General features: G+C 48.2%; 12 protein-coding genes across 12 annotated transcripts; 4 read left to right on the forward strand and 8 right to left on the reverse strand.

Moving 5' to 3' along the window:
• Positions 1-58: 58 nt before the first annotated feature.
• N7455_004444 (glycoside hydrolase family 35 protein) lies at positions 59-3116 on the reverse strand (the record flags this gene model as incomplete). The annotated part of the gene is made up of 5 exons (XM_040956857.2): positions 59-276; positions 365-2165; positions 2222-2330; positions 2383-2506; positions 2573-3116. The coding sequence occupies 5 exons, from the start codon at positions 3114-3116 to the stop codon at positions 59-61; spliced, it is 2796 nt and encodes a 931-aa protein (XP_040812695.2).
• A 779-nt stretch (positions 3117-3895) lies between these two features.
• N7455_004445 (glutathione S-transferase family protein) lies at positions 3896-4752 on the forward strand. The gene is made up of 2 exons (XM_040956844.2): positions 3896-4313; positions 4371-4752. Exons 1-2 carry the CDS (start codon positions 3928-3930, stop codon positions 4651-4653), a joined length of 669 nt encoding a protein of 222 aa, XP_040812813.1. The 5' UTR covers positions 3896-3927; the 3' UTR covers positions 4654-4752.
• Positions 4753-4882: 130 nt separating this feature from the next.
• N7455_004446 (MBL fold metallo-hydrolase) lies at positions 4883-5803 on the reverse strand (the record flags this gene model as incomplete). Its single annotated transcript, XM_040956763.2, has 1 exon — positions 4883-5803. One exon carries the CDS (start codon positions 5801-5803, stop codon positions 4883-4885), a length of 921 nt encoding a protein of 306 aa, XP_040812849.2.
• Positions 5804-6820: 1017 nt separating this feature from the next.
• Positions 6821-8615, reverse strand: N7455_004447 (zinc finger CCCH domain-containing protein; the record flags this gene model as incomplete). Its single annotated transcript, XM_040956711.2, has 5 exons — positions 6821-7459; positions 7523-7878; positions 7940-8240; positions 8297-8344; positions 8418-8615. The coding sequence occupies 5 exons, from the start codon at positions 8613-8615 to the stop codon at positions 6821-6823; spliced, it is 1542 nt and encodes a 513-aa protein (XP_040812730.2).
• Positions 8616-10492: 1877 nt separating this feature from the next.
• N7455_004448 (uncharacterized protein) lies at positions 10493-11058 on the forward strand (the record flags this gene model as incomplete). The annotated part of the gene is made up of 3 exons (XM_065604802.1): positions 10493-10760; positions 10841-11001; positions 11041-11058. The coding sequence occupies 3 exons, from the start codon at positions 10493-10495 to the stop codon at positions 11056-11058; spliced, it is 447 nt and encodes a 148-aa protein (XP_065461702.1).
• Positions 11059-11829: 771 nt separating this feature from the next.
• On the forward strand, positions 11830-12432 carry N7455_004449 (uncharacterized protein; the record flags this gene model as incomplete). Its single annotated transcript, XM_065604803.1, has 2 exons — positions 11830-12017; positions 12075-12432. 2 exons carry the CDS (start codon positions 11830-11832, stop codon positions 12430-12432), a joined length of 546 nt encoding a protein of 181 aa, XP_065461703.1.
• A 725-nt stretch (positions 12433-13157) lies between these two features.
• Positions 13158-13382, reverse strand: N7455_004450 (uncharacterized protein; the record flags this gene model as incomplete). The annotated part of the gene is made up of 1 exon (XM_065604804.1): positions 13158-13382. One exon carries the CDS (start codon positions 13380-13382, stop codon positions 13158-13160), a length of 225 nt encoding a protein of 74 aa, XP_065461704.1.
• An 891-nt stretch (positions 13383-14273) lies between these two features.
• Positions 14274-15717, reverse strand: N7455_004451 (uncharacterized protein; the record flags this gene model as incomplete). The annotated part of the gene is made up of 2 exons (XM_040956836.2): positions 14274-14947; positions 15015-15717. 2 exons carry the CDS (start codon positions 15715-15717, stop codon positions 14274-14276), a joined length of 1377 nt encoding a protein of 458 aa, XP_040812824.2.
• A 391-nt stretch (positions 15718-16108) lies between these two features.
• N7455_004452 (uncharacterized protein) lies at positions 16109-17327 on the forward strand (the record flags this gene model as incomplete). The annotated part of the gene is made up of 2 exons (XM_040956726.2): positions 16109-16458; positions 16526-17327. The coding sequence occupies exons 1-2, from the start codon at positions 16127-16129 to the stop codon at positions 17325-17327; spliced, it is 1134 nt and encodes a 377-aa protein (XP_040812712.2). The 5' UTR covers positions 16109-16126.
• A 170-nt stretch (positions 17328-17497) lies between these two features.
• N7455_004453 (serine hydrolase domain-containing protein) lies at positions 17498-18655 on the reverse strand (the record flags this gene model as incomplete). The annotated part of the gene is made up of 1 exon (XM_040956760.2): positions 17498-18655. One exon carries the CDS (start codon positions 18653-18655, stop codon positions 17498-17500), a length of 1158 nt encoding a protein of 385 aa, XP_040812710.2.
• Positions 18656-20340: 1685 nt separating this feature from the next.
• Positions 20341-22230, reverse strand: N7455_004454 (NCS2 family permease; the record flags this gene model as incomplete). The annotated part of the gene is made up of 3 exons (XM_040956787.2): positions 20341-21084; positions 21138-22058; positions 22141-22230. The coding sequence occupies 3 exons, from the start codon at positions 22228-22230 to the stop codon at positions 20341-20343; spliced, it is 1755 nt and encodes a 584-aa protein (XP_040812820.2).
• Positions 22231-23536: 1306 nt separating this feature from the next.
• Positions 23537-25373, reverse strand: N7455_004455 (MFS transporter; the record flags this gene model as incomplete). Its single annotated transcript, XM_040956714.2, has 3 exons — positions 23537-23795; positions 23858-24264; positions 24315-25373. 3 exons carry the CDS (start codon positions 25371-25373, stop codon positions 23537-23539), a joined length of 1725 nt encoding a protein of 574 aa, XP_040812835.2.
• Between the last annotated feature and the right edge of the window lie 861 nt (positions 25374-26234).

A 26234-nucleotide genomic window follows, 5' to 3' on the forward strand; every position in this document is an offset into this window, starting at 1 on the left:
CATATATGTTATTTATCACTCCAACATTTATTGTTCAATCTCCGTCATTTCTCACAGTCTAGTATGACTGTGCTCGCTTCGTCCAGAGAGGCTGTGGAGCAGCCTGTGGTCTGTTATAGCCGGACCGAATGACCGATGTGGGAACTAATTCCAACTTTCCCAGTGCTGCGCCCTCTTTATCCTGTGCCCACACTGTCAAGTCTATATGGTTATCTCCCTCGTGGTTAAGAATTCCCTCTGGAATAGGGAAAGCTGTTTGGGGGCCGAGATTGTTGACTAAATTAAAAAAAGATTAGAGTTGGTAGATTCCGCGCTGGAGCCATGGAACCATTTCTCTGAACCAAACATTGGAAGGAACACATACTGTATTTTCCAAATTGATATCCGTTGACAAATAGCTGACATCTGTAATTGTTGCCTCGTGTATTATCCTTGGTACTATGCTGGGTTGAGTTGTTAAACACCACACTCATTGGGACATCCCATCCGCTGGGGATGCTTAGCCGGAAGGACGCAGTGAAGAATCCGACGCCTGCGTGCGATAAACCATCTGTGACTGGGTTTGACAAGTCCCATGTCGAGCTTGGTGGATTGGGGTAATGGTATCCTTGTCGCTCGGCATACATGCCTCCCTCGTTGAGAGGGCCACGGGCGAGGTCTTGATACTGCTCTCCTCCAAGGTTACCCGTCAACTTCCATAAAACGTCGGATTGCGCGTGACCTGAAATGCCATAGTTCAAAATTCCTCTTGGGAACTTAATTGCATCAGTACCCGGAGCCTCCTCATCTTGGCCCATGTGATCAATCAGAACCGAGATGACATACGGGCTTCGTTGCGACAAGACGGATGGCAGCGACATGTTGTGGACTACCGAGGTGTTGGCACTCGATCCGACCCATGAGCCAAGGAATGTGTTATTCAACCACACGGAATGTCCGAATCCTAGGCCGCCAGATACATTCAACCAAACATTGGATTCTTGGCCATTGGCATTAAAATGACCACGGTATAACAGAGACCCTGTGTGATATCCGTAGTCCATGGAATACAGACTGGTTGGGGTATCCAGATGCCGTGGATTGTATGTTGAGGTTCGTATGCAGGGTGTCCAAGCTGAGTCGTCGTACGAGGCCTGAATCTCAGGGAGAGAATCAATAAACTTCCATTTCAGGTTGGACAAATCGGGAATGTCCAACATGGGAGGGTCGTATCTGACAGTTCCCTGAAGGTTCCCATTGGACGTTTTTGAAGTGTGTAAGATTTGTCCATTGAAGGTGATGCCTTTCAGGGTTGTCGCCGGAGTAGATATGACCTCAATCTCTGTTGTCGCATTCACATCACCCGTTAGTCGAAGCTGCATGTTTATCAGATCAGCGGTGCGGATAAGGTATCCGGCCTTGACAACTACCAGGCTCTTTGATGGCGATGAGTAGTTTCCAATCGGACTTGATACAGGCAACTCCATCACCCAGTAGTTGTATGCCTCGTTCCGCCAGAGCAGGTATACCTCAAGATCCGCTACCCGGATGATTCCTCGGGCTGGTGTAACATGCCACTGTACAACCCAAGCGGATCCGCGTTGTTGTATTTTGATGCCCTCCCCTTCGAGGACAGTTGGCTTTCCAAGATGACTAGACAGAGCAAACTCATGTGTTTCTCCGGTCCCTCCGTAGAGAATTAATACACGTGTTGACCCTGGCCCCCGAGCCCATGTAAATATCTCTGCGGATGAGTAGATCAAGTTGATACCGCCGACATCATAATCTGTGACGTGGAATTTAGAATCACGTCCATTTAGCGTGAGGTGACCTCCCAGCTGAGGAATTTCGATGTCTCCAATACTTGTCAACAGTGCGAGGGTATACTGGGTGTTCTCAGTTGAAGTGAAGTTGGCATGTCTGACAACATAGAAATTTGTGCGCGTCCCATTCCCAAGGAGGGCAGTAACAGCTATCGAGGACGGTGCGCCGTAAGTACCATTCAATCCAAGATGAGCAGTTGCGGTCAGATAAGCAGGGGAAACTTTGAGGAAGTTAGCTTCTAGTTTCTGTTCACTGTATTTCTCGCGCCAGATGGCCCTTTCTTCAGTGATCGCTGCACCATAATCGTATGATGTGTGCCCGCCCATATAACCGAGATTACCCCAGTTGGTGCCGCCGAAAGTCTGATAAGAATCAATACTAAGTATTGCAAAATGAAATCAAAAGGTTGTATACACACCATGTAAATATTGAAGATCTTTACCCCAAAGCTGTAGTTGTTCTTGTACACAACTCTGGCGGCCTCTTCGTTCACCAACTGGCCGCACATCTCCTGAACCAGGCCTCCCCTGGAATAATGTTAGATCCGCTCAATTGGTAAGAGTAAAGGAATTGGCTTACCATCCCTCGCCAGAACCCCCTTGAAACTCGGCAATAGCAAAGGGTGTCGTTGGACTCTGCCATTGGTGCGTGACTTGCCAATCATATGGAAACCTGTATGTAGGCCAAACAGTGGGATTGGCGCCTAAGGGATAAAACGCGTTAGCCTTGAAGCACGCGTAGAACCGATAGCCTTTAGAGATCAACTGACAATCATAGCGCATGGGGTATGCATCGATAGCGTAGATATCGACTGCCCCTTTCCCCGAGCCCGGTGCGAAGTATCCCATAACCAAGTTATCATTCACGATTGAAGGAACCGTAATACCTTCGTCCAGTAGCTGTTCTTTAACGTGCGCCATATAATTCTGATTCATTTCATTGGGGAAATCAGTCACTCCAGGCCACGTCGAGTATTCGTTCTCTGGCTGAACCATGATCACCGGGCCACCATGTGTGATCTGCGCTCTTTCAATGATCTGACCCAGTGTGGACAGGTAATTTGCTGTCGCATTCAAGTATTCAGGGTCATCAGACCGAATAACTGCTTGGTTTCGTTGAACCCACCCTGGTATCCCACCAGCAGTTGTTTCTGCATTGATGTACGGACCCGGCCGAGCGATGAGATATAATCCAGCCTGGCTTGCCGCGTCGAAGAATTCATCCAAGCTCCATATACCGTCGGTGATAACATGTCCTGAGTTTCCTTCAACGAGGCTCCAGTCCACGTAGAATGAGACACCGGTGAAGCCCATGCTCTTTATTTTTTGGAACACGTCGAGCCAAAGACCAGGGACTGGGAGGCGGAATGGATGAAATTCTCCAGAAAATATCATGAGCCGCTCCCCCCGTACGATAATGGAATGCTGGTCCCATGTCACCTATCCGTGGTGCGTTAGTACAATACTGCTCTCAGGGTGGTGGTAGGCTCACTAGATCCTGTAGCCGATTGCTTGCGGGTTCTATATGGCTGTTGCTAGAGGCTAAAACCAAACTGGAAACTATAGAAAGCAGGGTAAATAATCTTGAAGTCTTCCAAAACATCTTTCAGTGGTGATTACTAGAATCACTGTATAAACTATGGGCTGGAGGCGTTGCCGAAGCGCACTTCGCAAGGTAATCAAGCGTGACAAGAACACAAACAGAAATCTCGAAAGGTAGCATTTTATCTGGTTTTGTAGTTTGAACTTTGCATATATTTCCCCCGCATTAACAAAGCCGACTCCGCATACCCCAAGCAGCAAGCCGGCTGCCAACTTTGATCTCATTGAAGGAAGATCTCCCCAATTACCCGGCGCATCGGCAAAACTACAACCTAACGATACTTTCAGCAGCGATAAACTCGACAACTTCAAATACAAGACCTTTCCCCCCCTGTATTCCTGACGTTAACCGAAAATCAGGCTAAATCACGTCGGTCGATTACCCCAGGTTTTACCGGGAAAATTACATCACGGTGATATCATCTCACCATCTAGGTATACTTCTCTTATTTCAACTCACTCGAGATGAAGTTTCTCTTCGCCACCTTTCAGCAGCATCAAATTCCAAACTACCGATCAGATAATGGCCGCACATATTAAGCCGCTCATCCTCCACGCCCACGCGACGGGCCCGAACCCAGTCAAGATCGCCATGGCGCTCGAGGCGCTCCACATCCCATACACAGCGAAGCAGTGGGAGTTCGGTGACGACCCCAAGAAGGGTGTCAAGGGCGCAGAGTACCTCAAAATCAATGAGAACGGGCGCCTTCCTGCCATCGAAGATCCAAACACCGGCGTCGTCTCGTGGGAATCCGGAGCATGCATGAACTACATCCGTCGTGTGTATGACATGGGTAATACTATCGGTCCGTCGGGCGACTCGGCGCAAGATTTGGTAGATTTCGAAAAGTGGGAGTATTTCCTGTTGTCGACGCTTGGTCCCATGACCGGACAGGCAAATTGGTTCAGGTTCGGTGTCAATTCGGAAGAAATTCCAGCATAATACTGACTGTGTATTTCTTGCAGAAACTTTCACCCCCAGAAGAATGAGGATGCGCTCCAGCGATACACGGCACAAACCTATCGCTGCTATGACGTCCTCGAGGGACAGTTGCAGAAGACTGGAGGTGAGAGCATTTTGCCCACTCGCGTCACTGCTGTTGATTACCATTTCGAGCCTTGGGTTCGTTTGTACTCTTTCGCTGGCCTCTCGCTTGACAACTACCCTATGATCAAGAAGTGGCTGGGGCTCATGGCGACACGGGAGGAAGTCCAGGAGGCGTACATCAAGATTCAAGGTAAAAAGTAAATTTGCACAATGCGAATTGAGATCATACTAGGGAAATACTTGGATGAGAACCAGAAATTGTTATCCATACGGAGAGTTTAGGACAAATCAAAAATCAGATTCTACAAATCTTGTACAATCCGTTGGATAATATATATAATGCTGTATCTCATTCTTTCACTCAATCCATTACATATTCAGCCACGAACATATCCAAAATATCAGATTCTGATCTTCCGAGAGCTGCCTATTATTGCTTTCCAGTCACCAGAACCTTCGGGACATTGATGAGATATAGCAGATATGCCTTTCCGTTATGCGACTTGCCTGGCATCCTCCCCCCACGCACGTTGACCTGCATAGCCTGGTGCACAAGCTTAGGCTCAGGCATCTCCTTGTCTCGCTGAGGCCTCCACTTCACAAAATCCTCTTCTGACGAGTCATTCTTGATGTGCTTGTTTTTCTTCTCCTGCTCGCCGACCATAACATACGGCAATGGGTCCCGTGCCGTGTACTCATTCGAAGGAAGATAATCATGACCCGTGTATAGTCTCGTTTTTGGCGGGAAAGCAAGGAGGCGTTTCATCGAGCGGAAAAGTTCCCGAGCATCGCCACCTGGGAAATCACATCTGCCACTGCCAACATCTGGATTGAACAGACTGTCTCCCGTGAATATATTGTTCCCTATTTTGTAGCCTCCATGGTCCGGTGTATGTCCAGGGAGGTGGAGGGCGATGCTGGTCACATTGCCAATGTTGAATACTTCGTAGGGCTGGAACAGGTGGTCGAATGCGTTCTCGATTTCTTGTCTTGGGATTTGATATTTTTGTGCGAAGTGACTTTGGACAACTCTGACGTTCTCGCCAATGCAGATCTGTGCGTGAGGTTGACCGCGGGACCAGAGAGTTTGTTGAATATAGTATGCTGCTGAGAGGTGGTCTCCGTGGGCATGTGTCGCTAACAAAAGGGTGACTGTGTATCCGTTCTTGAGAACACATTCGACGAGTTCATCTGCAGATTCGGAGGTGATGAGGAAGTTCTCGGGATTATAATCCACCACTGGGTCGATGATGGCCGCCTCTTTTCTTTCAGGACAAGCTACCACATACTGCCAAGAACAAGTCTTGAACTCGAAGAATGGGTGGACTCTTGGTTCCATGTTGTTGGCCATGACGAATATCAATTGAAGGAATAACTTTCTTGGGAAAGAGATATACTTTTAAAGTTGTGTCACCTAGAGTGTGCTAAGCTTAGCTGGGTGGAATTACGTATTTATAGATCATTAGTGCCACCCAGCAGGGTAACTAGTATACACGGCTTCTTAATCCATCCCCCACATATAACTCAACCCGCACCTCTTAGATGATATACTCGACGACTATCTAGTAACTCGCTATACGATAAGAAGAGGATGTGATTAAACACCCCCAATGTATTCCGTGGGACTTGTCAAGTGACTATGATACCCAAATGCTTAGCCACTTGTTAAATAACGCACACGAGAAAGCCCCGTTTGATTTGGATGTGAACCTGCATGGGCCTCAACAATGTTGATGTCTCATGCATAGGCACCCGGGTTGCTACGGAACCCTCCCCTTATGCTGTCTCATTGGGGCTACGGTGAGATGGTGGTCGAGAGGGAGAAGGCTGGAGGAAGAAGAGAAGAGAAGAGGGAGAAAGGTGAGAGGGGTCCTTTTATATGGTCACATCCTAGGTACCTTCCCAAAATGGACACCTGCCTTGCTCCTTCCCAGTGCAACACACATCACACACCTCGAAATGATTCACCTTCCTGTAGATCTATTAGGTTGGTCACGGATAGGAATTATGCGAAGATCATCAAATTCAGTAGATTAATAGTAAAGACAGTGAGAATAAGAGCTTGGTGCTCTCTAAGCTATCTACCAGATGAATTACCGGTTATTGAAATAGACCAGCAAATAGTTGTGGTTACCTAGGCAGTGCAACTTCATCTGTAAACATTGAAATGATCTCTTCGACTTTCTTTCTAGCCCATTGAAATGTCTTCCTTAAATCTGTCTGTTTAGTGCTAGCCATCGACCCATTGTTTTGTCAAGCAACTGTCCTTGCAGTTGTAGACTTTTCACACATACAAAGACATCCCAGGTAAGAGAGATTGTCCGCAGGTATGGATTCGAAATTTCTTCTTGGCGGGGATTGTGATTGATTAGAAAGCAAACCCCATTGGCTCTCCGATAGAACCGTCACTGACAGACCATTGATCAATTTCGCTCTGGTCACTTGGCACGTCCCACCGAGCGGTTTCAAGATCAAGGGTGTGAGCGGTTTGGTTGAATCGACACTGCCAGCTCTTCACGGCCTTGCATCCAGGCTTCTGGCATAGGTGGCCCATGTAGCATTTGATTGATCGACAAGCCCCAGCCCGAGTGCAGGGGTGTTGGAGGAGCATGTATCGCAAAACCTCAATGATCACATTAGACACATCGCTGTGGTCGTAAGTGCAGCTCATGTCACCGCATTCTCCCGACAGATGGTAGCTATTGCAGACTTTGTGTTCCTTGGCCCGAGCGTGGTATTCATCGAACGCTTCAGGCGACGGGTGCGGATAGTATGGGTCGATACGGTCCCCATCCTTGTTGACTGGAATAAATTCTTCCGTCTTGATGCTTGGCAAAGGAAGCTTGGATCTGAGGAAATCTTCGGAGCGACCGACAACCGTAGGGGAAGACCACAACAGTTTAGGTGAATCACTGGCACTTGAGTGTTTAGGCGACGGTTGATGATTCAATGACTGGTTCGGCATGACATGTTGTTTATTGCAGCTGTTGCCGAACTTGCAGATACCCTAGGTCGATGATGTGAGTTAACGACTTAGTCGCGATCTCATCGTCTGCTTGGGAATAAATACCTTCTGGAAGTGCTTGCAGATTGGTTTGGTGGTATTTGCACCATTGGTACCATTTGAGCCGTTAGAAACGTGGTGTGCACCGTTTCCACTGTTGAACTTGCCCACAATTGTAGATGCTGCTGGGCCTATGGGTGGCTTGCTGTTAAGTAGAGGAGTAGACATGAATACCGAAGGCAACTCTATGATAGGGAGATCCAAGGCCTCGAATTCACGATGGAAACCGGCAGCTTTGATGAGTGTGATACGGTCACTTCTGCCTCTATAGGGCGTCAGAAGGGAGCCGTATCCAGTGTCGTGGCAGCCGGCAAAATAGATATGGCGGCACTGGTTGAGATCCACGAAGAGACGGAACATTTCTTGATTTGGCAGCAAATATCAGTACAGTAACAAGACTCTTCATGCCAAATTTTTCATTACCTCTGATCTTGAAATCACTGCCTTCCTTCTTCTCTGCAGCATCGACATAATCAAAAAGTTCCTGGGCGCGGGTAAATGACGAAGTAAATGGCGACATGGATCGAGCCTCGTGGCCCATAAGTCCAGCTCGAGCTAGCGCCTTTGACAAACCGAGAACGTTTGCATAGACACGAACCATGATCCGACACTGTTCAGCCTGCATTCCCATTGTCGAATGCATAAGCTCTTTAACAGAGTCGCTCAGTTCGCGGGCTGCATTAATGCCACCCTCACTTCCATGCTTGAGGAAATGCTCTTTGAACTGAACAGCTGCATTAGTCAACTGAGTGGATACCGAGGGAAGTAAGACAGTCTCACCAGATATCCGTCTCCGTCTACAAGTACAAGGACAAAGGGGTTACGGTCCTGGTTGAATGTCAGTTCATTTTCATTCTTTATTTTTCACTCTCGGGCTTTCTGCAAGTTGGTCAACTCGTACCTGGCCTCTGGCCTGTCTTTTGTATTTCTCTCGGCCTTCTTTAACCTCTTCGTAGTCGCTCTTGAGCGAGCTGTAGTCGTCTAACAGACTCTTAAACTGGCCGAGCAAGTCCTGCAGATTGTTATGTTGCTTCTGTTGCTCTCGCGATAAGGACGCTAGATGCCCGTTCAAGGAATCTATATCAGAATCCCTCAGCATCTTGTCGGAGGTACCGGGACGGCATGTGCCAGTCCCATAAACCAAGTTGATTCAAAGCAAGCTGCCAGCATTCGAATGGGAATTGAGAAGAAGGAATTTTATTTTCCAGGCTGTGAGGTGAGATGAAGAGCTATGGTGGGGAAATGTTTGTCTGTTTGGCTCGTTGGGCGGTCAATGGCCGTTAGGCATCAGGTGACCCCTCACGTAGAGTGCGAAACGCGAGGCGTGTCACGTGCCACATTCCCCGTAAAAATGCCAAAAGTGGATTAGCGTAAACGCGACCCGTTTGTTCGACCGAGTGGTCTCACTCCTATCCGACATATCCACTCACCATTGCCATTCCTATTTTGAGGCGTTCCTAGTTTGAGAACACGGCTGGGGTTTCAAATATTAGCATAGGCATTGTTTTTCTACCAAAAAGTGCATATGTTTATCACATACGATATATCTGAGCATTGGTAGGCGAGCAGCTACTTCATGTCGCCTCTGTCATGGAACCTTGCATGTTTGAACCTCAGTGTTCCTAGTGATTAACTAACTATTCAAACAAACTCTAAAAACCGTACCATGCTATGGGCAGTAGTTGTTTTCCCGAATATGCTTTGTGGGATAGCTTACCGATGCAGTAGTAACGCTGTGCTGTTTCATGGCAGGACTAATTGTCTGAAGCAGCGTGGTTTCCTATATTGTGGTGTTCCACAGGCTGCTGTAGGTACATGGAATGCAGTAGCTCCCATATTTGAAACACTTCCAAGGTTACTCCGTTTGTTACAAACAAACTCCAACCCATCGTCATGTTCAAGTAGCAGAGAACAACAGGACCTATTGATTTAGGACAATCGTCAATGTCAAGCCCTGTTCCTAAAAGTACATTCCTCTTCGCCGTACAATACTATGTTGGGGCGTTGCAGTTCTCCTGGGATGCGGGCAGGTGAAGGGGTTTACTTGAAGAAGACCTTCAACATTGCCCTGCTCAAACTAGGAAGCCTGGCCCAAGATACGACAATGGTAGGTAAGATGAGAAATCACTTTATTGCTTCTGCTGTGGCTAGTTGCAGCTGGGTGTTAAATGCATACAATAAAATATACTCTCAAATTTGCTGGGCTCTCACCGACATCTTGAATGCTTCGTTTAAGTGCATTCCCAAGGTCTGTTTGATGTCTCGTGTGATAGTTCCTAAGAAATACCGTAGGTGATGGGTTTATACATAGTATAGCATCTTCTTTCACTGATGCGGAATGGTTCGCTTGACTTCAAATCCATTATTTAGTCCTACTTAAAAGGGTCCATTAGTTGTACTAGGATCACGCTTTAGCAGATGAAGGGCATATTCAAATGTCGTATCCTAAAATTGCGGGCAGGGCCATGCCATGGCAGTCACTGTATCTTTATCTGTTCATCTTGGTGATGGCACAACGAATTCAATACTATCCTCCAGTTAAGATCTCGCACTCAATCGATGAAAAGAAAGTGATTGGGAAAGTTTGCCTGCATGCTTATTCGAAAATGAAGGGGACTCATTTAAAAGCGGTGAACAATAAAGGGGAGGATACTGGTTGCCTACGGGAAAGTACTTTCATCGTCAATTTGAGCACAGAGACAAGAAAAAGAAACATGAACCAGAAGTAGAGGAAACCCCAAAATACAAATATCCAAGGAGACTTCAGACCAACAGGCAAAACATCAAGGACATGACATATACATCATTATGTGACCCGCTGTCAATCTCTTGAGACCAAAGTTGGCACCTTCTGCTTACATCTCATTGCTCTCTGTCATTTGTACCTATTTCTCTAATCCCCTCTTTTTGGATTCATGTGACCACCTACCAGCACTTAATCATCCAAGTCCAAGAGAAAACACCGCTTCTCTTACCATGGCAGTTCCATGCAATATCCGGGGTTCGGCTTCCCAGCTCTTTTATCAGGACCACCAATCTCCTCAGTACCAAGCCCTGCTAGCTATCACTGAGCTGCCGCATCCAGACCGTTCTATTCTAGTCCCGTTCCTCATAGATTCGCAGAATCCCCAGGCAGCAGCCCGGTACCTTTTGCGAGAGACGACAATCAATGGCACCTCGCAATCGGTCCCAACAAGGACAATTTGGGAGTTCCTCTCAGATTGGAAATATTTGGTTAGCATGTGTAAGGACACCATAACTAAATCCAATCAAGTCTGTCTCGTCTTATTTCCTAACGTGAGCGCATATTTCGGCCTATTATAGCAACAGAGCTGTCTGCTGAGACCCAGCGGATAGTGTATGAAAGAGATGGCGGGTGCTGTTGCCTCACACAAACACATTTCAAGTCGCCAGAGGACCCTGACCTGCGCTTTGTACACATAGTTCCGCCACTGTTATTGATGAATTCGGATCTTTTCGAAAGGGTGAGTATGTTCATCCCATATCATAGTGTTTGCTGACAGCGCCACGCACAAGGGTAGACTATCTGAGATGCTCTATGCCTTTCTGTCCAAGGCTTCCATGGAATCCTTTCGGGTGATTCTTTCTTCGGTCTCACAGCCAATACAGAGACTTGATAATCTCTGGCTGTCATCCGTCTCTGCGTTCGAGCTTGTAGAGGCTGGCGAGATCTCACTTAAAGTCCGAAGCTGGGACCAGCACAATTCACCCTACAGACAGAGTGTAGGTCACCATGAAACCATTTCTACAAGTCCACACTGATTACGATTGAAGTATAGCATCAACACCAACCTGTACAGGTACAAATCTCGGAGTGAAATTCCCATTGCTTCATCGGCAAATATGGCACTTCTTGAAGATAAGACCACCAGTCAAACCCCAATTCCCCACAAGGACCTTTTTGAGTCACATGCCATGTTTTCCAAGTCACTGGCTTGGATGGAGGCGCGGAGATACATGATAGAACAATAGGATCATCCTAGTAGGTTTGAGCCTCGCTTTTCGTGAATCATTTCTAATAGCTCCTAGGCACACAAAGGGTTCGGTTTCCATTGCTGCCCACACTGATATTTCGCACAATCAGACGAATATGGACCACTCTACCATACTTCTTTCGAGCCACAGCCTATCAAAAGCTCCTCTCGACTAGTTCCTACCTCTATGGACGATCCCTTTCCCCAAGAGTACAGGTGCTGCCCTTTGGGCTATACCTACGGAAGGGACAACCCCAAGGGGTAGGTCAATATCGGGTAGAGTCTCGTACTCTTGAACTGGTGGAGAAATTCACCAAAATGCCCGCCCCGAGGGCAATTGATGTCTTGGAAACCCCCGATGCTTCGTACTTGCTCATGACCCAAGTCCCAGGCCGTCCAATAGGCCAGCTGCTGAATGCGATGACGGATGAGCAAGTGGAAAACGCTGCAACAGACCTTAAATGGTATGTCGCCGAGCTGCGATCGATTCCCAACGAAGCCAGCAAGTTTCAAATCTGTAATTCTGAAGGTGGCGGGATCCTGGACTAGCGCATCCCTGACAGCCAGTCAGAGAAATTGCGCTTCCAAACAGAGACTGACTTTCACAACTATCTTACTGAAATGATGACGCATGATACTCGCAGGCACGCGGCCAAGTCGCATGCCATTCCACATGCTATCGTCTTTACGCATGGGGATCTAAACCCTAGGAACATTCTCGCCGAAAACGGGAAGATTACCGGCATTGTAGATTGGGAGAATGCGGGCTTTTTTCCGGAGTACTGGGAGCACACCAAGATGCATTACACGGTTCGCAGCTTGATTAGGTGGCTGGCTGGTGTTGTTGATCAAGTATTTGAGGGCTACAGGGACGAGCTGCGTGTGGAGAATATGCTTTCTGGTTTAGCTAGCCCCTTTTAAGTTCAAACTACTTAGTCTGAGCTTCCCAGGTAACACGGGATGAATTGTACATATCTAACACCAGCTGTGTATATCACAGTGAATCACCAAGAATCTCCCAATTACCGTCTTGTGCACAAGGACCCGTCCTCTGTTCCTTTGTCAGTTATCTAGAGAGCTAATGCTTTAGCTTCCAACTGTTTTGCCTACACAACTCCTAGCCAACCTACTAAACTTGCTGGAATATCTTACTAACAGGTTATATATTCCTACATTAGGTAGGCGCTCATTTCGAGAGCCACACACTAATTACATACAACATTGACCAATCAAGATCGAGGCAGCGGCGGAATCATCCGCAGACCCACAAATTCCCCGATCGAATCAACAAGCCCAAAATACCCCACCTTCTTGGCTTTGGTCGTGTGTTGAGTTGACTCCTACTTAGCCTATGCTATATTAACATTCAAGCTAGGTCTCCCATTTACCTCAAACGAATCGGAAAATTCATCGCGATGGACAAGTCAGTGAAGCCAAAGATGCGGTCCATATTTGAAACCCCTTCTCGCGCAACCCTCCCTTCTCCGCAATCTCCGCCCACGCCTTCTGAACCTCCGGCCTCTTCGCCCATCTCTCGCGAGTCTAATGATAAACCGGAGCCCACCTGGCAGGCCATAACCACGGGGCTGATTATGAGGAATAGTCATGGTTTCGTAGGAGGCCTCGTCGCTCGCATCGGGGCCCGTTCAAGGCATCTGGAAATGCTCAGCGAGCTTAGGCCAGAACTTGCCCCATGTGAATAGGGAGTCATCGGAGGCATTGAAGGTCTCGCTTTTGGCCCAGTCGGGTACGATGCACCCTGTGAGGTAAACGTTAGCCCGCGCGCTTGAGGTGGACACATTTCCCTCCCAAGCCTCGATATCACTTTGCGTATTCCAGAGATAGTTTGAGATATTTCCGGACCATGGCATACATCGCCAATGGGTACCAGAAGCTCATGGCGTCATCTGGGACTACCCCGGGAATGTGCGACGGTCGGGTTGTGTTCCAGCCGATTTGGTGCTTTTTCGCGATGGCTTGCAAATAGTCCTCCTGGTCGTAGTAGAAGTCGGACCTGGACAAGATGCGCGAATCTGATTCCACCTGTGGGCTTCTCGTAGGACTGCGATGTAGACCGTAATGCCTGGCGCCAGCTGTAATAATACACGCCTGGGGATTGTATCGTTCAATTGCAGGCCCTCGAGAAAGTTGCCAAGCAGCCTTTCTAGTTGATTTCTAGCTGGCCACAGATTTCAACCATGCTATCTCGATGGCCAGTTACTGTTTGCAACAACTAGCTCGTCTGTACCCCAACCCCCTTCTCCATCCTTGGGGGTGAGTCGGTTGGGCATACCCCAAGAAAGAGATGTACACTGCACCAACTCCCATCCTAGCTAACTCTACTGCAATAGCTTCCGGTGACTGTAATATATCGACCCTATAGGTTCGACATGATCGGGCCACAAATCATCCGGCCGCTTCTTGACAGAATGTAGATCTTCTGTTACCGACGAGGGGTTTCACAAACGACTTTTACCTGATTATTGTCGGAAATGCCATTGGCTCCCACGAAAATGGCCACGAGGCCCTTGATGTCACTAGGAATGCCTGGCAGGCCATAGTAGATATAGTGGGACTGAATCACTGATATGTTGGTTTGTTGCATGTTTAGGTGAAGGGTGTGGATATTTCATGATGCAAGTTCACCCTTCGCACTAGATATACTTCTATCTTTACTTGTATTGTATGATTAATTGTTAGTCAACTTTGCCTTTCATTCAATACTGTTGCTTTCCTTTGGATTTCGTTTCTGATTTCCATATTCACAGGGCACTTGACCCACTGGCAGAATCCTGGGTAGAATGAAACTCGACAGACACCTGAGCATTTCCATGACACCTTGCCGCGAAATCCCATGCTTCTTGAGCTTCATCCGACGGGCGGTAATCCGAGGACCTCGCCCATGTTGCTGTGCCCGAAGTTGCATCGTATCTGAAATAATAGTGACTTCCGAACGGGTAGGATATACTAATATCAAGAACCATGGAGTTTAGCCGAGGCATGTACTGTGCGGCGCGTCCAGCAGCGAGGTACAACTCATCCAGTTGTTTGCTCAGCAGTCTACGGGACGAAGTTTCTTGTCGGTCATCGCGTGGCCCCACCGAGCCATTCCGTGAAACTCTAGAGGAATCTCGCGCAAAGTTTTCAAGAGCACAGAGCAAATTTTGTGCATACCTGTACCTTATCTTAATTTCGGTAAGATTTGGCCAGGATGGGGTGGTGCCGTTGGCATTGACCGGCCAGAAGAATTCAGGGTCGATCATTATTTGTGACAAGTCAACCGTTTTTAACTGCTGGGTCAATCGGTGCAAAGCAAGGCACATGGATTTCGGGGCTGGATTTGATAGTGGGGAGAAGTTCACACCATAGCGTTGGCTTGTCTCACACTCTAGTCGTAAATGCCGTAGGGACGAAGGCCAAGTGGCACTAGGGAAATCTATTCACACTGTCAGAACCTGCGGAAAATTTGAAAGAATTGAATAGAGAAAGTCTGCATAACTTACCACCAAGACTTCCAGACGCTGCGGCACCTCTTCTCGGTCTGTCGCGGATCTCAGCAATGATAGTATCCAGTCGTGGAAGATGAGCTACCATCTCAGATACAGATCCTGGTGAAATATTGCGGAATCTGCCATAACCCAACACGTTCAATGAGGTAATACACCTGACGTTGGGTAGAGGTATCTCCGTCAGCTGCAGATAGGAACGTTCGTACCGCCGGTGTAGCAGCTCCTCCTTCGGGAAAGCATAGCATCGTTGTAGCCGGATACGTCGTACAGTCCGGTCCATCTCCGCTTCCAAATCACTGGGAGACATGGCATAAATCTGCAGTGACATCTGGTGGCGATCAGCATCAGGCCATAAGCTCAAAATCTCAAAGAGAGATGTTATAGCCTGTGTGAAGACTTTGCTGTTGCCGTCGCGATCATTTTGGTTTTCATAGTGGCCCCGGGCGGCGATACTATATTCAGGGATAGCAATCTCGAAATAGACACGCCTCAGATGAAAACATCGATTGACGGAATGGGAGGAAAAAGCAATCTGCCGGAAATCCTCAAGGTCTACCGAATTGAGATGCAGATTGGCGAAGGTGAGTTGCTCAGCGGCGAGCTGCCATTGCCCGCAGACACAAGCATATGGTGCGAGATCACCTTCAAGGTAGGAGAATATCTGGCGAAGCGTTTCAAGCGGCAATGTTGCAGCCATGGCGAATGAAGTGGACGTTGATCAATAGAGCCAAGACAACTTGTATTTGATGCCTGAGACCTCAGGCGAGAGGGATGAAGATGAACGCTAAACCAATTCGGGGATGCAAGATGTTGGGGAGACAACCCTGCAGGATGTCACCTACTTGGTATTCAGCCCCATCTGCGCGCGTTCTACGTTCGCGCGTACCGCATTTGAGTGTCATCCGACATGTGAATGGAAAGGATGAAAGATTGGGTGCGGGAGCGGTTACACAACCTTCGGCTCGCTACGGAGTATGTACACAGGCCTCGGTCTCACACACCCCTTGGGGCTTGGCGAAGATCATTCGCCCCATGTTTTATAAGTCCGAGTGCCCCCATTTCCCCAGATTTAGATTAATTCCGCGCTAGCTATTACAACTTTCATAATGAGATACGTACTCTTTTCCTTGAGCGCCCTGGTGTTCTATGCCATATTCTATTTTGCCTCTATCAATGGCCTCGATGCACTAGCCCGCAAATCCATTGAATCCGGCAAACTTCCGACCATTGATGCGCCTTTGCGCAGGGTCTACACGGGAATCGATGCAGTCGACCGTGTGCTGGCTATGTTGACCACATTTTTCTACCCAGCACTCGATGGGAACAATCCTGGTCTGCTGCTTCATGGTGTTGGATTTAGTGGTACATTCGGCGCAACCTGGACTCTGATCGTCTTGGAATCGTGGAGAAACGGCAATGCTGGGACAATAGCCGCTTAGTACGTTACACCCACTCACTAGGTAACTAGTATCTCGATGTTAGATAAAACTGACTAATGCATTTAGCCCGACTATATTTGGCCTCATCGCTCAAGTATTCACGTTTGCCTTTGGGATCCCATTGACATGTGGTCTTCAACTGGGCAGCTCGATCACTGCGCGCCGCCCTCATGCAGATAATATCAGCATCCCGCGAGCAGTTCTCGCAGCTCTACCGGTGATCTATGTTGTCGGATACGTTGTGCCGACCGTGGCGATGACGTTACCTGCTCCCTCTGTGATTTCTGTGGACTTAAAGCAAATCGCTATTGCCATCTGGCACCCCTGGCCGGCATACGTGTCAATTATGACAACAGCCGCCTACTTCACTCTGTCTCCTTTCTTCTCAAACAATCACCGAGCATCCATGTCTAGCTTGCGCTGGGTCTACGCATTTGCGTTTGCCAATGCGTCGTTGTCACACATTGTGTCATGGGTCGTCTCTCTGGCGACTGTTGTAGTGCCGGTTCTGTTTGAACAACACTCCCTAAACTCCCTTCACCCGGCCAATGTTTTCGCGGTTCATCTTCCTTGGTCTGGGCTGACTGTTGATAATGTCGGTGACGGTGTCCATGTTTTCCTCCAATGGGACTATATGATTGGTTCTGCGGGCGTTTTGATTTGGGCTACCTCACTGTACACAGTTGCTCACAAACACCTGCTGAACAATGTCTCTTGGCCTAGCCTGCTACTGAAGATTGCTCTGTTGACGGCTTTTGCTGGACCCGCAGGTGCTGCGGTGGAGTTGATCTGGGAAAGAGATGAGCTGGTGTTTACCGAGACTGGTGGTAGTAAGCAGCAGGTTTCTAAGGCCAAGAAGTCCACCTGACGGGATATTACTTGAGCAATGATGGAATTTATGTTTCGGGGCATCAATGCCGATGAAATATTTGTCGATTTATAAAGTGATCTTGTATATGTAGAGGGAGTTCGTTTCATTCCACATGCAAAATCACCCGCGCAATTTGTTCAAGGAAACAAAAGGAATATATCCTCACATCAGATAGACACGGACAGCCTTTTGTCTAACATTATTTCATAAATGGCTTCGATGTAAGCCTTTGCGTTGTCATTGCCCACGATACCTGATCCCATTTTGTTCATGGTATACGCAATAGTCATGCGGCGATCTAGATCCATGACCACCATAGATCCACCCCAACCTCCCCAGAAGCAAATTTTTCCTTCGGGGATAAAGGTGATTGATTCTGGGACCGGCAGGCCAACTCCAAGGCCGAATCTAATGTAGAACATCAACATCTGATCGACACCGCTAACCCGTTCCTGGAGCATCTGATCGATAGTCTTAAGCCCAAGATACTGCTTCCCATCGACCGTCCCCTGCAAGGACACAATTGAACCAATCCGAGCCAGCGCACGCGCATTTGAAAAGCCATTCGCGGCACCGACCCCGGCGCCCCTGAACCCGGGCGTCTGGGCATCCTCAGCGTTCATTATGAGATTGGGCAAGGCTTTACCCGCAACACTTTCGGGGTCGAGCGGTGGAAAGGCTGTAGGCACATCGGGAATGATATCCGCCGTACGTGGCCAGTCCTTCTCGGCCACACCGAGACCAAAGTCCGCGCCCAATGGACCCGCAATCTCATCTGTAATGAACTGCTTCAACGACTTCCCGCTAATGCGTTGGACCAGCTCGCCGACTAAGTGTCCATGGTTTACCATCTGGTAGGCGGATGCCTCGCCGGCCTTGTACCAAGGAGCCTGCGCGGCGAGCATCTCAGTCGATGTTTTTATGTCGTAAATGGACTCCAGAGGGATCCGCCACTCCCAATGGGGCACACCAGAGGAGTGGCTGAGGATGTGCCACACCTTTGTGTCTTCTTTACCGTTAGCTGCGAACTCCGACCAGTACTTTGACACTTTCTCCTCGACGTCGAGCAGGCCACGATCAATGAGGATCAGTGCAGCCAGGGCAGTGACTACCTTACTACATGAGAAGACGACGATCAGGGTGTCTTCTTCCCACGAGCGCGTCTTGGCGGCGTCTGCATGACCGCCCCAGATATCGAGGGCATTCTTTCCGTCGATGTTCACGCAAATTGAGGCACCGAGTTCTTCTCCCGAGGCAAGTCTTTGTTCGAAAATATCACGCACCCGATTGAATGCGGGGTCACAGAGACCTTGTGTGGCAGCCATTGCAAAATTTGTCGCTTGAGTTCCTGGTATATGTTGAATATAGATATTCGAGGCTTCCTTCCGAGGGTTTGGATAACTGAGAACAATCAATATAGTAGTTGAAGGCTGGTGCCTGCATATTTATAGCCGGTCCTCGAAGATCTTCTAGGTGACCTCGGTATGTTATTGTCTACTGCGGGGATCCTGGATTGCATCGTAACCCAATGAGCTAGTCCCATTCTCAAGATGAAAGAAACACCCGAATCCATTACCATAATAGGTAGTCTATGTGGATGAAGTTGAATCATCCGGTTAGCGGAGATTACGCACAGCCTATCAGATATATCACACGATTTCCGGTTACATATATCCATACCACTAGTCTATGTCTGTTCAATGTGTGCATAATTAAGTTTAATGCATGCAAAATACGCCAATTCACAAAAAGAAATCAGTACCCGGTATATTAATCCCCTGCTTCTCCCAAAACGAGAAATCTTCCAGGTACGAATAGATCTCAACTGTAAATTATGGTCTGATGAGGTCCATCCCCCCACGCAGTGCAAATCCGACGTTTAAACCAGCCTGTGTTACTTCTTGTTACCTATATTTAATAATTTGGATGTCAACTAAATAGGTTCAGCACGATGACACCAAAATCTGCCTTTGCCATGTTTCTCAGGATTGATTTGAACAGGGAGAGGTATGTCTTGCAAATTGGCCTCCAGATTCACGCGATATGAGCCTTATTAAGCTAGGTTGGTGGATGCCAAAGGGTAAATAACGACACCTCTACTCCAACTAACTGTAGCATTTTATCATCTATTGAGATCACCCCTTTGTGAAAACGGTGTCCCAACGTCCCAACTCCCTGGTTTTCCTTCCATAATCACCTCTTTACCTATTCCAGATCCCGCTCTTGATCGCAGGAGCGTGCCTTCCGAGGCACACTCTTAGTCGTTCCTAGGAGGCGTGGTCATAGTATTAGCCACCTATGGGTTGGGAGTATGAAAATGATAATTATAGGACGGGGGTTGAATTGCATGATATATATTAAAATGAGAAAAGTTGGTTCTGTTGTACTCAACAGTCTAGTTTAGCCATACTACTCCGAGAGGGCGTCAGTCTCGCTTCTTTCTTATATCAGCCGCAATATCACCCAAAGGCGCTGTAACAATATTCTCCGATTACATATCTTTAATCAGAGCCGTCAGGCACACGAGTAATTGATTCTGGATAAGCGGAATGCATCATTAAGGGCCTTTTCCATTGTAGGATACACCCAAGGGCTTTAAACATCATCAGAGATAAGTGTAGTCTCCACTAGATACACGGAAGGCGCCTCTCTGGAGAAATCTATAAATGGCAACGCTATCGCTACTCCATGACCCGTTTAGAGGGTAGCGTCTGGGTGATCGACGAAAGCTAAAACATACGGCATCAGCGGAAACTCTGCCCCGGGGGCCGAAATCGCTGTACTTCATACCACGTATTCAACTACATAGAGAACTTTTGTGGTATTAATACAATATGTTCATTCCATGGCATGTACAACACCTCTGAAAAGACAACAGGTGTGAATAGTAAGTCAATAAATACATAAAAGAAAGAATACAAAATGAACACATCCGCTATAATGCCATGCAAATAAAAATTACAACCATATCATAACCCCCAACCTTCATCCTCCAAATATTTACATGACTTTACTGCGACTTCATTGGCGCAGCGGTAGGCTCATGACCTTTCTCAAGAGCCACCCGTTCCACCGACGAGGAAGAGGAAGACACAGCCTCACCAGATGCAATACGCGGCTCGGCATACTCCTCATCGGATTTCCAGAAGTCCTTCTTTCCATGAGCAGCACGCTTAACCCAGGGTGGGAGGAAACCGCCCTGGAGCTTCCAAGACCAAGGATCAGACTCCTCCTTGTTAGGCGGGACGATACGGCCACCGCTGATCTTCTCAAGACACCAAGCAATGCCGTTAAGGGTGATGTAGCTGGTAATACCGGCGATCAGACCGTAGGCAATACTGTATGTGAAGGGCATGACGGCAATGGTAAGGAATGCGGGAATTGAATCACCGTAGTACCGCCAGTTGATATCGGCAGCAGCCTTGGCCATCATCGCACCGACAATCACGAGGGTGCAACCCGTGGCCCAAGGTGGAATGGAAGCGAAAATCGGGGCAAAGAATACCGCGATGAAGAATGCAATTCCGGTGACACATGATGTTAGGCCAGTTTTACCACCTTCGGAAATGCCGGCACCGGACTCGACGAAGGCTGTGACGGGGGGAGTGCCGAAAAGGGATCCGATCGAGATGGAAATCGCGTCAACCATGTAGGCCATGGCGCTACCCTCGAAATCTTGGGTCTCCTCGTTGATTGCGCCGGCAAATCGAGCCATAGAGTACATTGTGCCCGTGGTGTCCAGAATATCGACATACTGTGGAAATGTTAGTCTTGAACTTCTCGCTGTATAGAAAGTTTGCGACATACCAAAAATGTGATGAAAGCCAGTCCAAACTGGCCACCCTTGCCAGCCAGGTTCCAATCCTGAGCGAGCAGGGTATGCTTGATAGGATGGAAAGTGACCACTTGCTTGAAGAAATCAAACTGGCTGGTTCCGAGCTCGGTGTAGGGGAAGTAGGTGACGGGTGTAGTGCGCGGCCAAGAGATAATAGAAACCAACAAAATGCCGATAATGATCGCACCCTTGATGCGGTACATCATGAGCATAACCGTCAGAATACCACCACAGAAGATACCAATCCACATAGTAGGACTGCGCATCTTGGATGCGCTCGTACACAGGCCCGTCGTTTCGTCGAAGGCGCTAGCCACACATCCAGCCAGCTCAATGGGAGTATCAGAGGCACCCTGAACCAATCCAATACCAGCACTGTATGTCAAGCCGATCAATGCGAGGTACAGACCGATTCCGACACCAGTTGCGAGTTTGATAGACTTTGGCAGCGCACGAGCCAGCCACTGCCGCATACCGATCCACGTCAAACCCAAGAATACCCATCCTTCGACGAATACAGCCGTGAGAGCAGTCGAGTACGGGACCATGCCATTACCACGGACTCCAACAACGGTGTAGGCGAAGTATGCGTTCAGTCCCATTCCAGGTGCAAGCGCGATAGGGAGGTTGGCGAACAAACCCATGCAGAAAGTCGAGAGAGCGGCGATGGCGGCAGTGGCGGTGACGATATCGCGTTTGATTTCCTGCGTGCACATAGCGTACTCGGCATTGGTTGCACAGAAGTCTTGCATATCTTCCTCGGGGCACACGCAGGTTCCACCGGTCGCAGAGGTGATGTTGCTGTTGACGGATATGATGTATGCCATGGCGAAGAAGGTGGCGAGACCGGCGCGGATTTCAGTGAAGAAGTAGCTGCCCTTCCTCTCGAGAGGCTATGTGTGACATGGTTTAGTCTCACATTGCATTGGTATTGACGATACGATCACACGTCGCATATAATGCAGTGTCACTTACATGACCGGAGCCCTCCAGACGAAACCATTTCCCCACGGGACTGCGGGCAACCCGCACGTTCGTATCGTGGACCCAGTTACTTAAGCCCATTGCGAGAGAGTATCACGGTCGTGTGCGGTGGATACAGCGAATTCCGGAGACGCTGTCGTCGTTGAGACGCAGTATTTAAAGATGTTCCAGTAGAGGTAGGTGTAGAATATAGGTTTCAAGAAAGAAATGGGCAAATCTCAATGGTTTCCCTCGGCCAACCACATCCTGCTGATAAGAACCCAAAAAAAAAAAAAAATCGCCTCCAATTTGAGCTACCTCCGGCTCGTTGGACTCTTGGCGGCGGTGGTGGGGTCTCGTTTCACCCGCGAGATGCCGCGTAGATGCCCTCATTGGCTGTATGTTTGCCGACAGGATTTGTTCAGGGTTGTCCGCGGGTCACGACTCGGCAAGCCGGCGACGGAAAAAAAGTTGACGGACATTACTTGCGCATAAAAAGGATTTGAAACCACCTAGAATGTTCATAGCACGATGGTTGCAAAAATTCCGTGCAGATGAACACCCCTGCAATGCCAAGACCCTGGAATGCCAAGACACCGGTGCGCTCAGCCCTCGTGAGCTCTTTATCTTATCATTTGTGTGTCGTGTGCTTGGAAATGTGTAGGGTTGTCGATAACGGAGGAACCCGATGACATAAGTGGTATGGAGAAATGTTGCACCCAAATATCCCCAGTCTCATAGCTCTGTGATATCTGGGGCGGCCATATCCGAACGTGGGCCATCAATGAATCTCACCCGCAGATATCGGATTTGCTCGGTCTGACATGAATCAAGCCTTCGTCCATTGAGGGGCTGCTTACTCCAATTGGCGGCATGCGCATGCTCTGCCCATGGGAGAAAGAAGGGGCTAACGTGAAGTTATCGAGGCGCTATGCCACGTGGATATGCGACAGATGAAGACATCGAGAAAAACTCCGAGGCATCAAAAAGTCAATCTGGTCACCTCGTATCCATTTCTTGTATATGTGCGGAGTATACCGAAACAATGCCCATCACCGACAGAGTGACCATGTGTTGTGTTTACGCGTAGCGTTGTATTCACCGCTCTTTGTGGCAGTATAACGCACGCACGTGTTGGGAGAGTAATAATCAGGATGGTGCCGACCCATGCCCCTTCTAAGCATGAACTTGTGCTATCTATGATATGGATAATGTCCTTTGGTACAAAAGCCCCCCCAAGATCACAGCTATGACCAACCTTGTACTTCATCCATTTTTGAATGAATGGCTCACACATAGGAGATAGTCTCTGATTGAAATTGATAATTTTAAGTATATGGATTCGATGATTATAATAGGTAAATTATATTTATAGATATGTAAAAGACAAAAGTCACGTCAAGCCAGCCTAAACCGCCTCCTCCCCTTTCTTAGAATTTGCCACAAGAGCAGGCTCGAAGACGGGAGCGAACTTAGACTTCTTGCGCAACGCAGGTCCCCATTTGATGAACACCAAGGGAATTGGGATCATGATGAGAGCGAGACATCCAAGAAGTGTACCGGCCCATTGCACACCCAAGTTTTGAAACATCTGCTTCGAGAACAGGGGGAATGCAGCTCCCACCGCTGATCGAATAATGGTATTTGCAGCAAACACAGATGCGGCACTAGATCTCAAAGTCAGTATATGGCGCCACGGTAAAGCTAAAACGGGAATCAAGATGCTTACAATGTCAAGTATGAGTCAATCAAGTAATTGAAGCATTGCAGGAAGATGACATAGATGCCGAATCCAGTGACGACTCCACTAGCAGTGGGGGCCATCCAGTGGATTGACTTTGTCCATCCAGTCCAGCCGTACCAGAAGAGTCCGACACAGAAGCAAATACCTCCGAGGATAGCGGGAGGAAGTCTCCATTCCGGAATCGGAATGTTATTGTTCGCGGCTAACTTTTTGGAATATGCTCGCTGATCCCAAAGGATATAGCCACCAGCTAGAACCTCGCCAATAATCAATCCAATGAATGGAAGACTTCCAACACCGAGGTTCATTCCATGGATTCCTTGGAATACAACTGGATAGGCACTGAGAAGTGCGTACATCAGGCCATAAACAAAACTCATCCAGAGAGAGATCTGAAGGAAGGTTAGCATGAACCAGTTCGAAACGCTCACAAATCACATACCAGGAAAACAATTGGCTCGGTGAAAAGCATGCGGAATGGCCGACTGAAATTATTCGTGATCAGCTCGGCCCAATCAAGCTCGATCTCTTCTTGTCTGGCGCGGATTCCCCAATTGTGAGTCTGTCGCCGCAGGATGGCCGCTTTTTCCACAAGGACGGCGGGTGCATAGGTCTCTTTCAAGAAAAGAAGGCAAAGACCAGTGGCCAGCCATCCCATGATGGACGCGATGTACATGGTCCACCTCCACCCCAGATACGACATTGTGATGAAGCCACCAGTGAACGGCGACGCGAAAGGCCCGACGAATACAGCCATGGCGAACATCGCGATAGCCACACCCCGCGTCTGGTTATTCCAAATATCGGCAAACACGGCCGGAACAATAGCGATCGGGGAAGCAGAGAAAAAGCCAGCGAAGAACCTCGTCAACATCAAGGTCTGGACGTCCTTGCTGGTCGCTGCTGCGACGGCAAAGATGGAGTACCCGAACATGCCAATGCAGATTGGCCATCTTCTCCCAATGAGCTCACTTGCCGGTGCCCATATCGTCGGACCTGAAGCAAATCCCAGAACATACAGGGTCACACCAAGGATAGCGACTTCGGTGCTGATGTGAAAGTGAGCACTGATCTGTCCGACCGCAGAGGAATAGATGGCGCTGGCGAAAGACGAAACGAAGGTTGTATATGCTAGAGTCACCGATATACCGATTTTGCGTTTGAGAGACCAGTTCTGGGGGTGTAGAGGATCGTTCGCATCGTTGAATTCGACGATATATTGTTCCGGGTCTGGGAGAGTTGGGGGGTGAGGCTTCCCAGCTCCGAGGGGGAGCCACTGGTCGGGCGGTGTTATTCCTATGCCGGAGCCGACAGTTGAGCGATGTTGGAGTCGATAAGTGTTGATTCGCTCTAGCTCGACTTCGTTCAGGTTGCTTTGACGGCGATTGTTGGTCTTTGAGCGCATGGACCCAATTTCCGACAGTCGACGATCGGGCCTCGTCTCGATAGTACTGAGGTCATCATTTTCATTGGAGCTAGTATGATGTGGGCTGTGAGACATTCCGATAAATGATATAATATGTTATGCACTTGGCTTTAAAACATTGATTTAATCTAGGGAGCAACCAATATATATACAAGTCAAAAACAAACCTAATCGTTTGGAAAATTTGCTTCCTAAGGATCGAGCGGCCATTTTGCATCACCTTGATGGTAGCTCATGTCGTCATGGAGTGTTGATTTCCCCGGTTGATCCGTTCAAAGTGCTGCGGGAGTCTATCGAACCAGTGCCGCTATAGACTGCCGCGATGACCCCAAAGGGTAATACTCCCCGGATCCCGGTCGCAAAACCATGGTTTGACCCGAGGAGACATATGAAGTTTATTTAACCGTTATGAAGGGCACTCTAGATTGTATATCCCAATAATATCCATCATAAATCTACATAACTACTATTGGAAATGGGCTGTGATAGTGTAAGCCTCATGATATGCCGAAGAAAATCCCGGCAGCGCCCCAGCGGTTAGTACGGAGTACAAACTATAGTATCAACGAGCAGTCAACAATAAAAATGCCGATTATAAGAGTTTGGCTATTCAAAAGTTTTTTTGCCACATTTGGCCATTGCTAGTGTTCGAGCTTTGAGCATGCATCGATATATCTTCCAACATATTGGAGGAAAATGGGAGCCTTGCAGACTAAAAGCACAGAATGAACGGGATGTAAGCTATTAATGCTTGAGGCGGGGGCATAAATAGTGATGGGAGTTTCTAACTTCTCATGGCGGGCATTTTCTATCGCATACTTCGTGCCCTAACTTTCATTAAAAGGGTCTCAACGCTTAATTGTAATAGAGTATCGTCGGATATGGGGAACAGATGGTGATCTCCCGCGGCAGGCAAAATTCCTTCCAAATAGGTGC

This window comes from Penicillium solitum, assembly GCF_028829755.1.
Source record: "Penicillium solitum strain IBT 25940 chromosome Unknown utg000003l_segment0_segment0, whole genome shotgun sequence".
Classification (NCBI taxonomy): domain Eukaryota; kingdom Fungi; phylum Ascomycota; class Eurotiomycetes; order Eurotiales; family Aspergillaceae; genus Penicillium; species Penicillium solitum.

Bases quoted from the DNA above. Each gene is read 5' to 3' on its own strand.
- N7455_004445 (XM_040956844.2), top strand. From the start codon at position 3,928: ATGGCCGCACATATTAAGCCGCTCATCCTCCACGCCCACGCGACGGGC. The intron at 4,314-4,370 runs GTTCGGTGTCAA...TATTTCTTGCAG, and splicing joins GGACAGGCAAATTGGTTCAG to AAACTTTCACCCCCAGAAGA.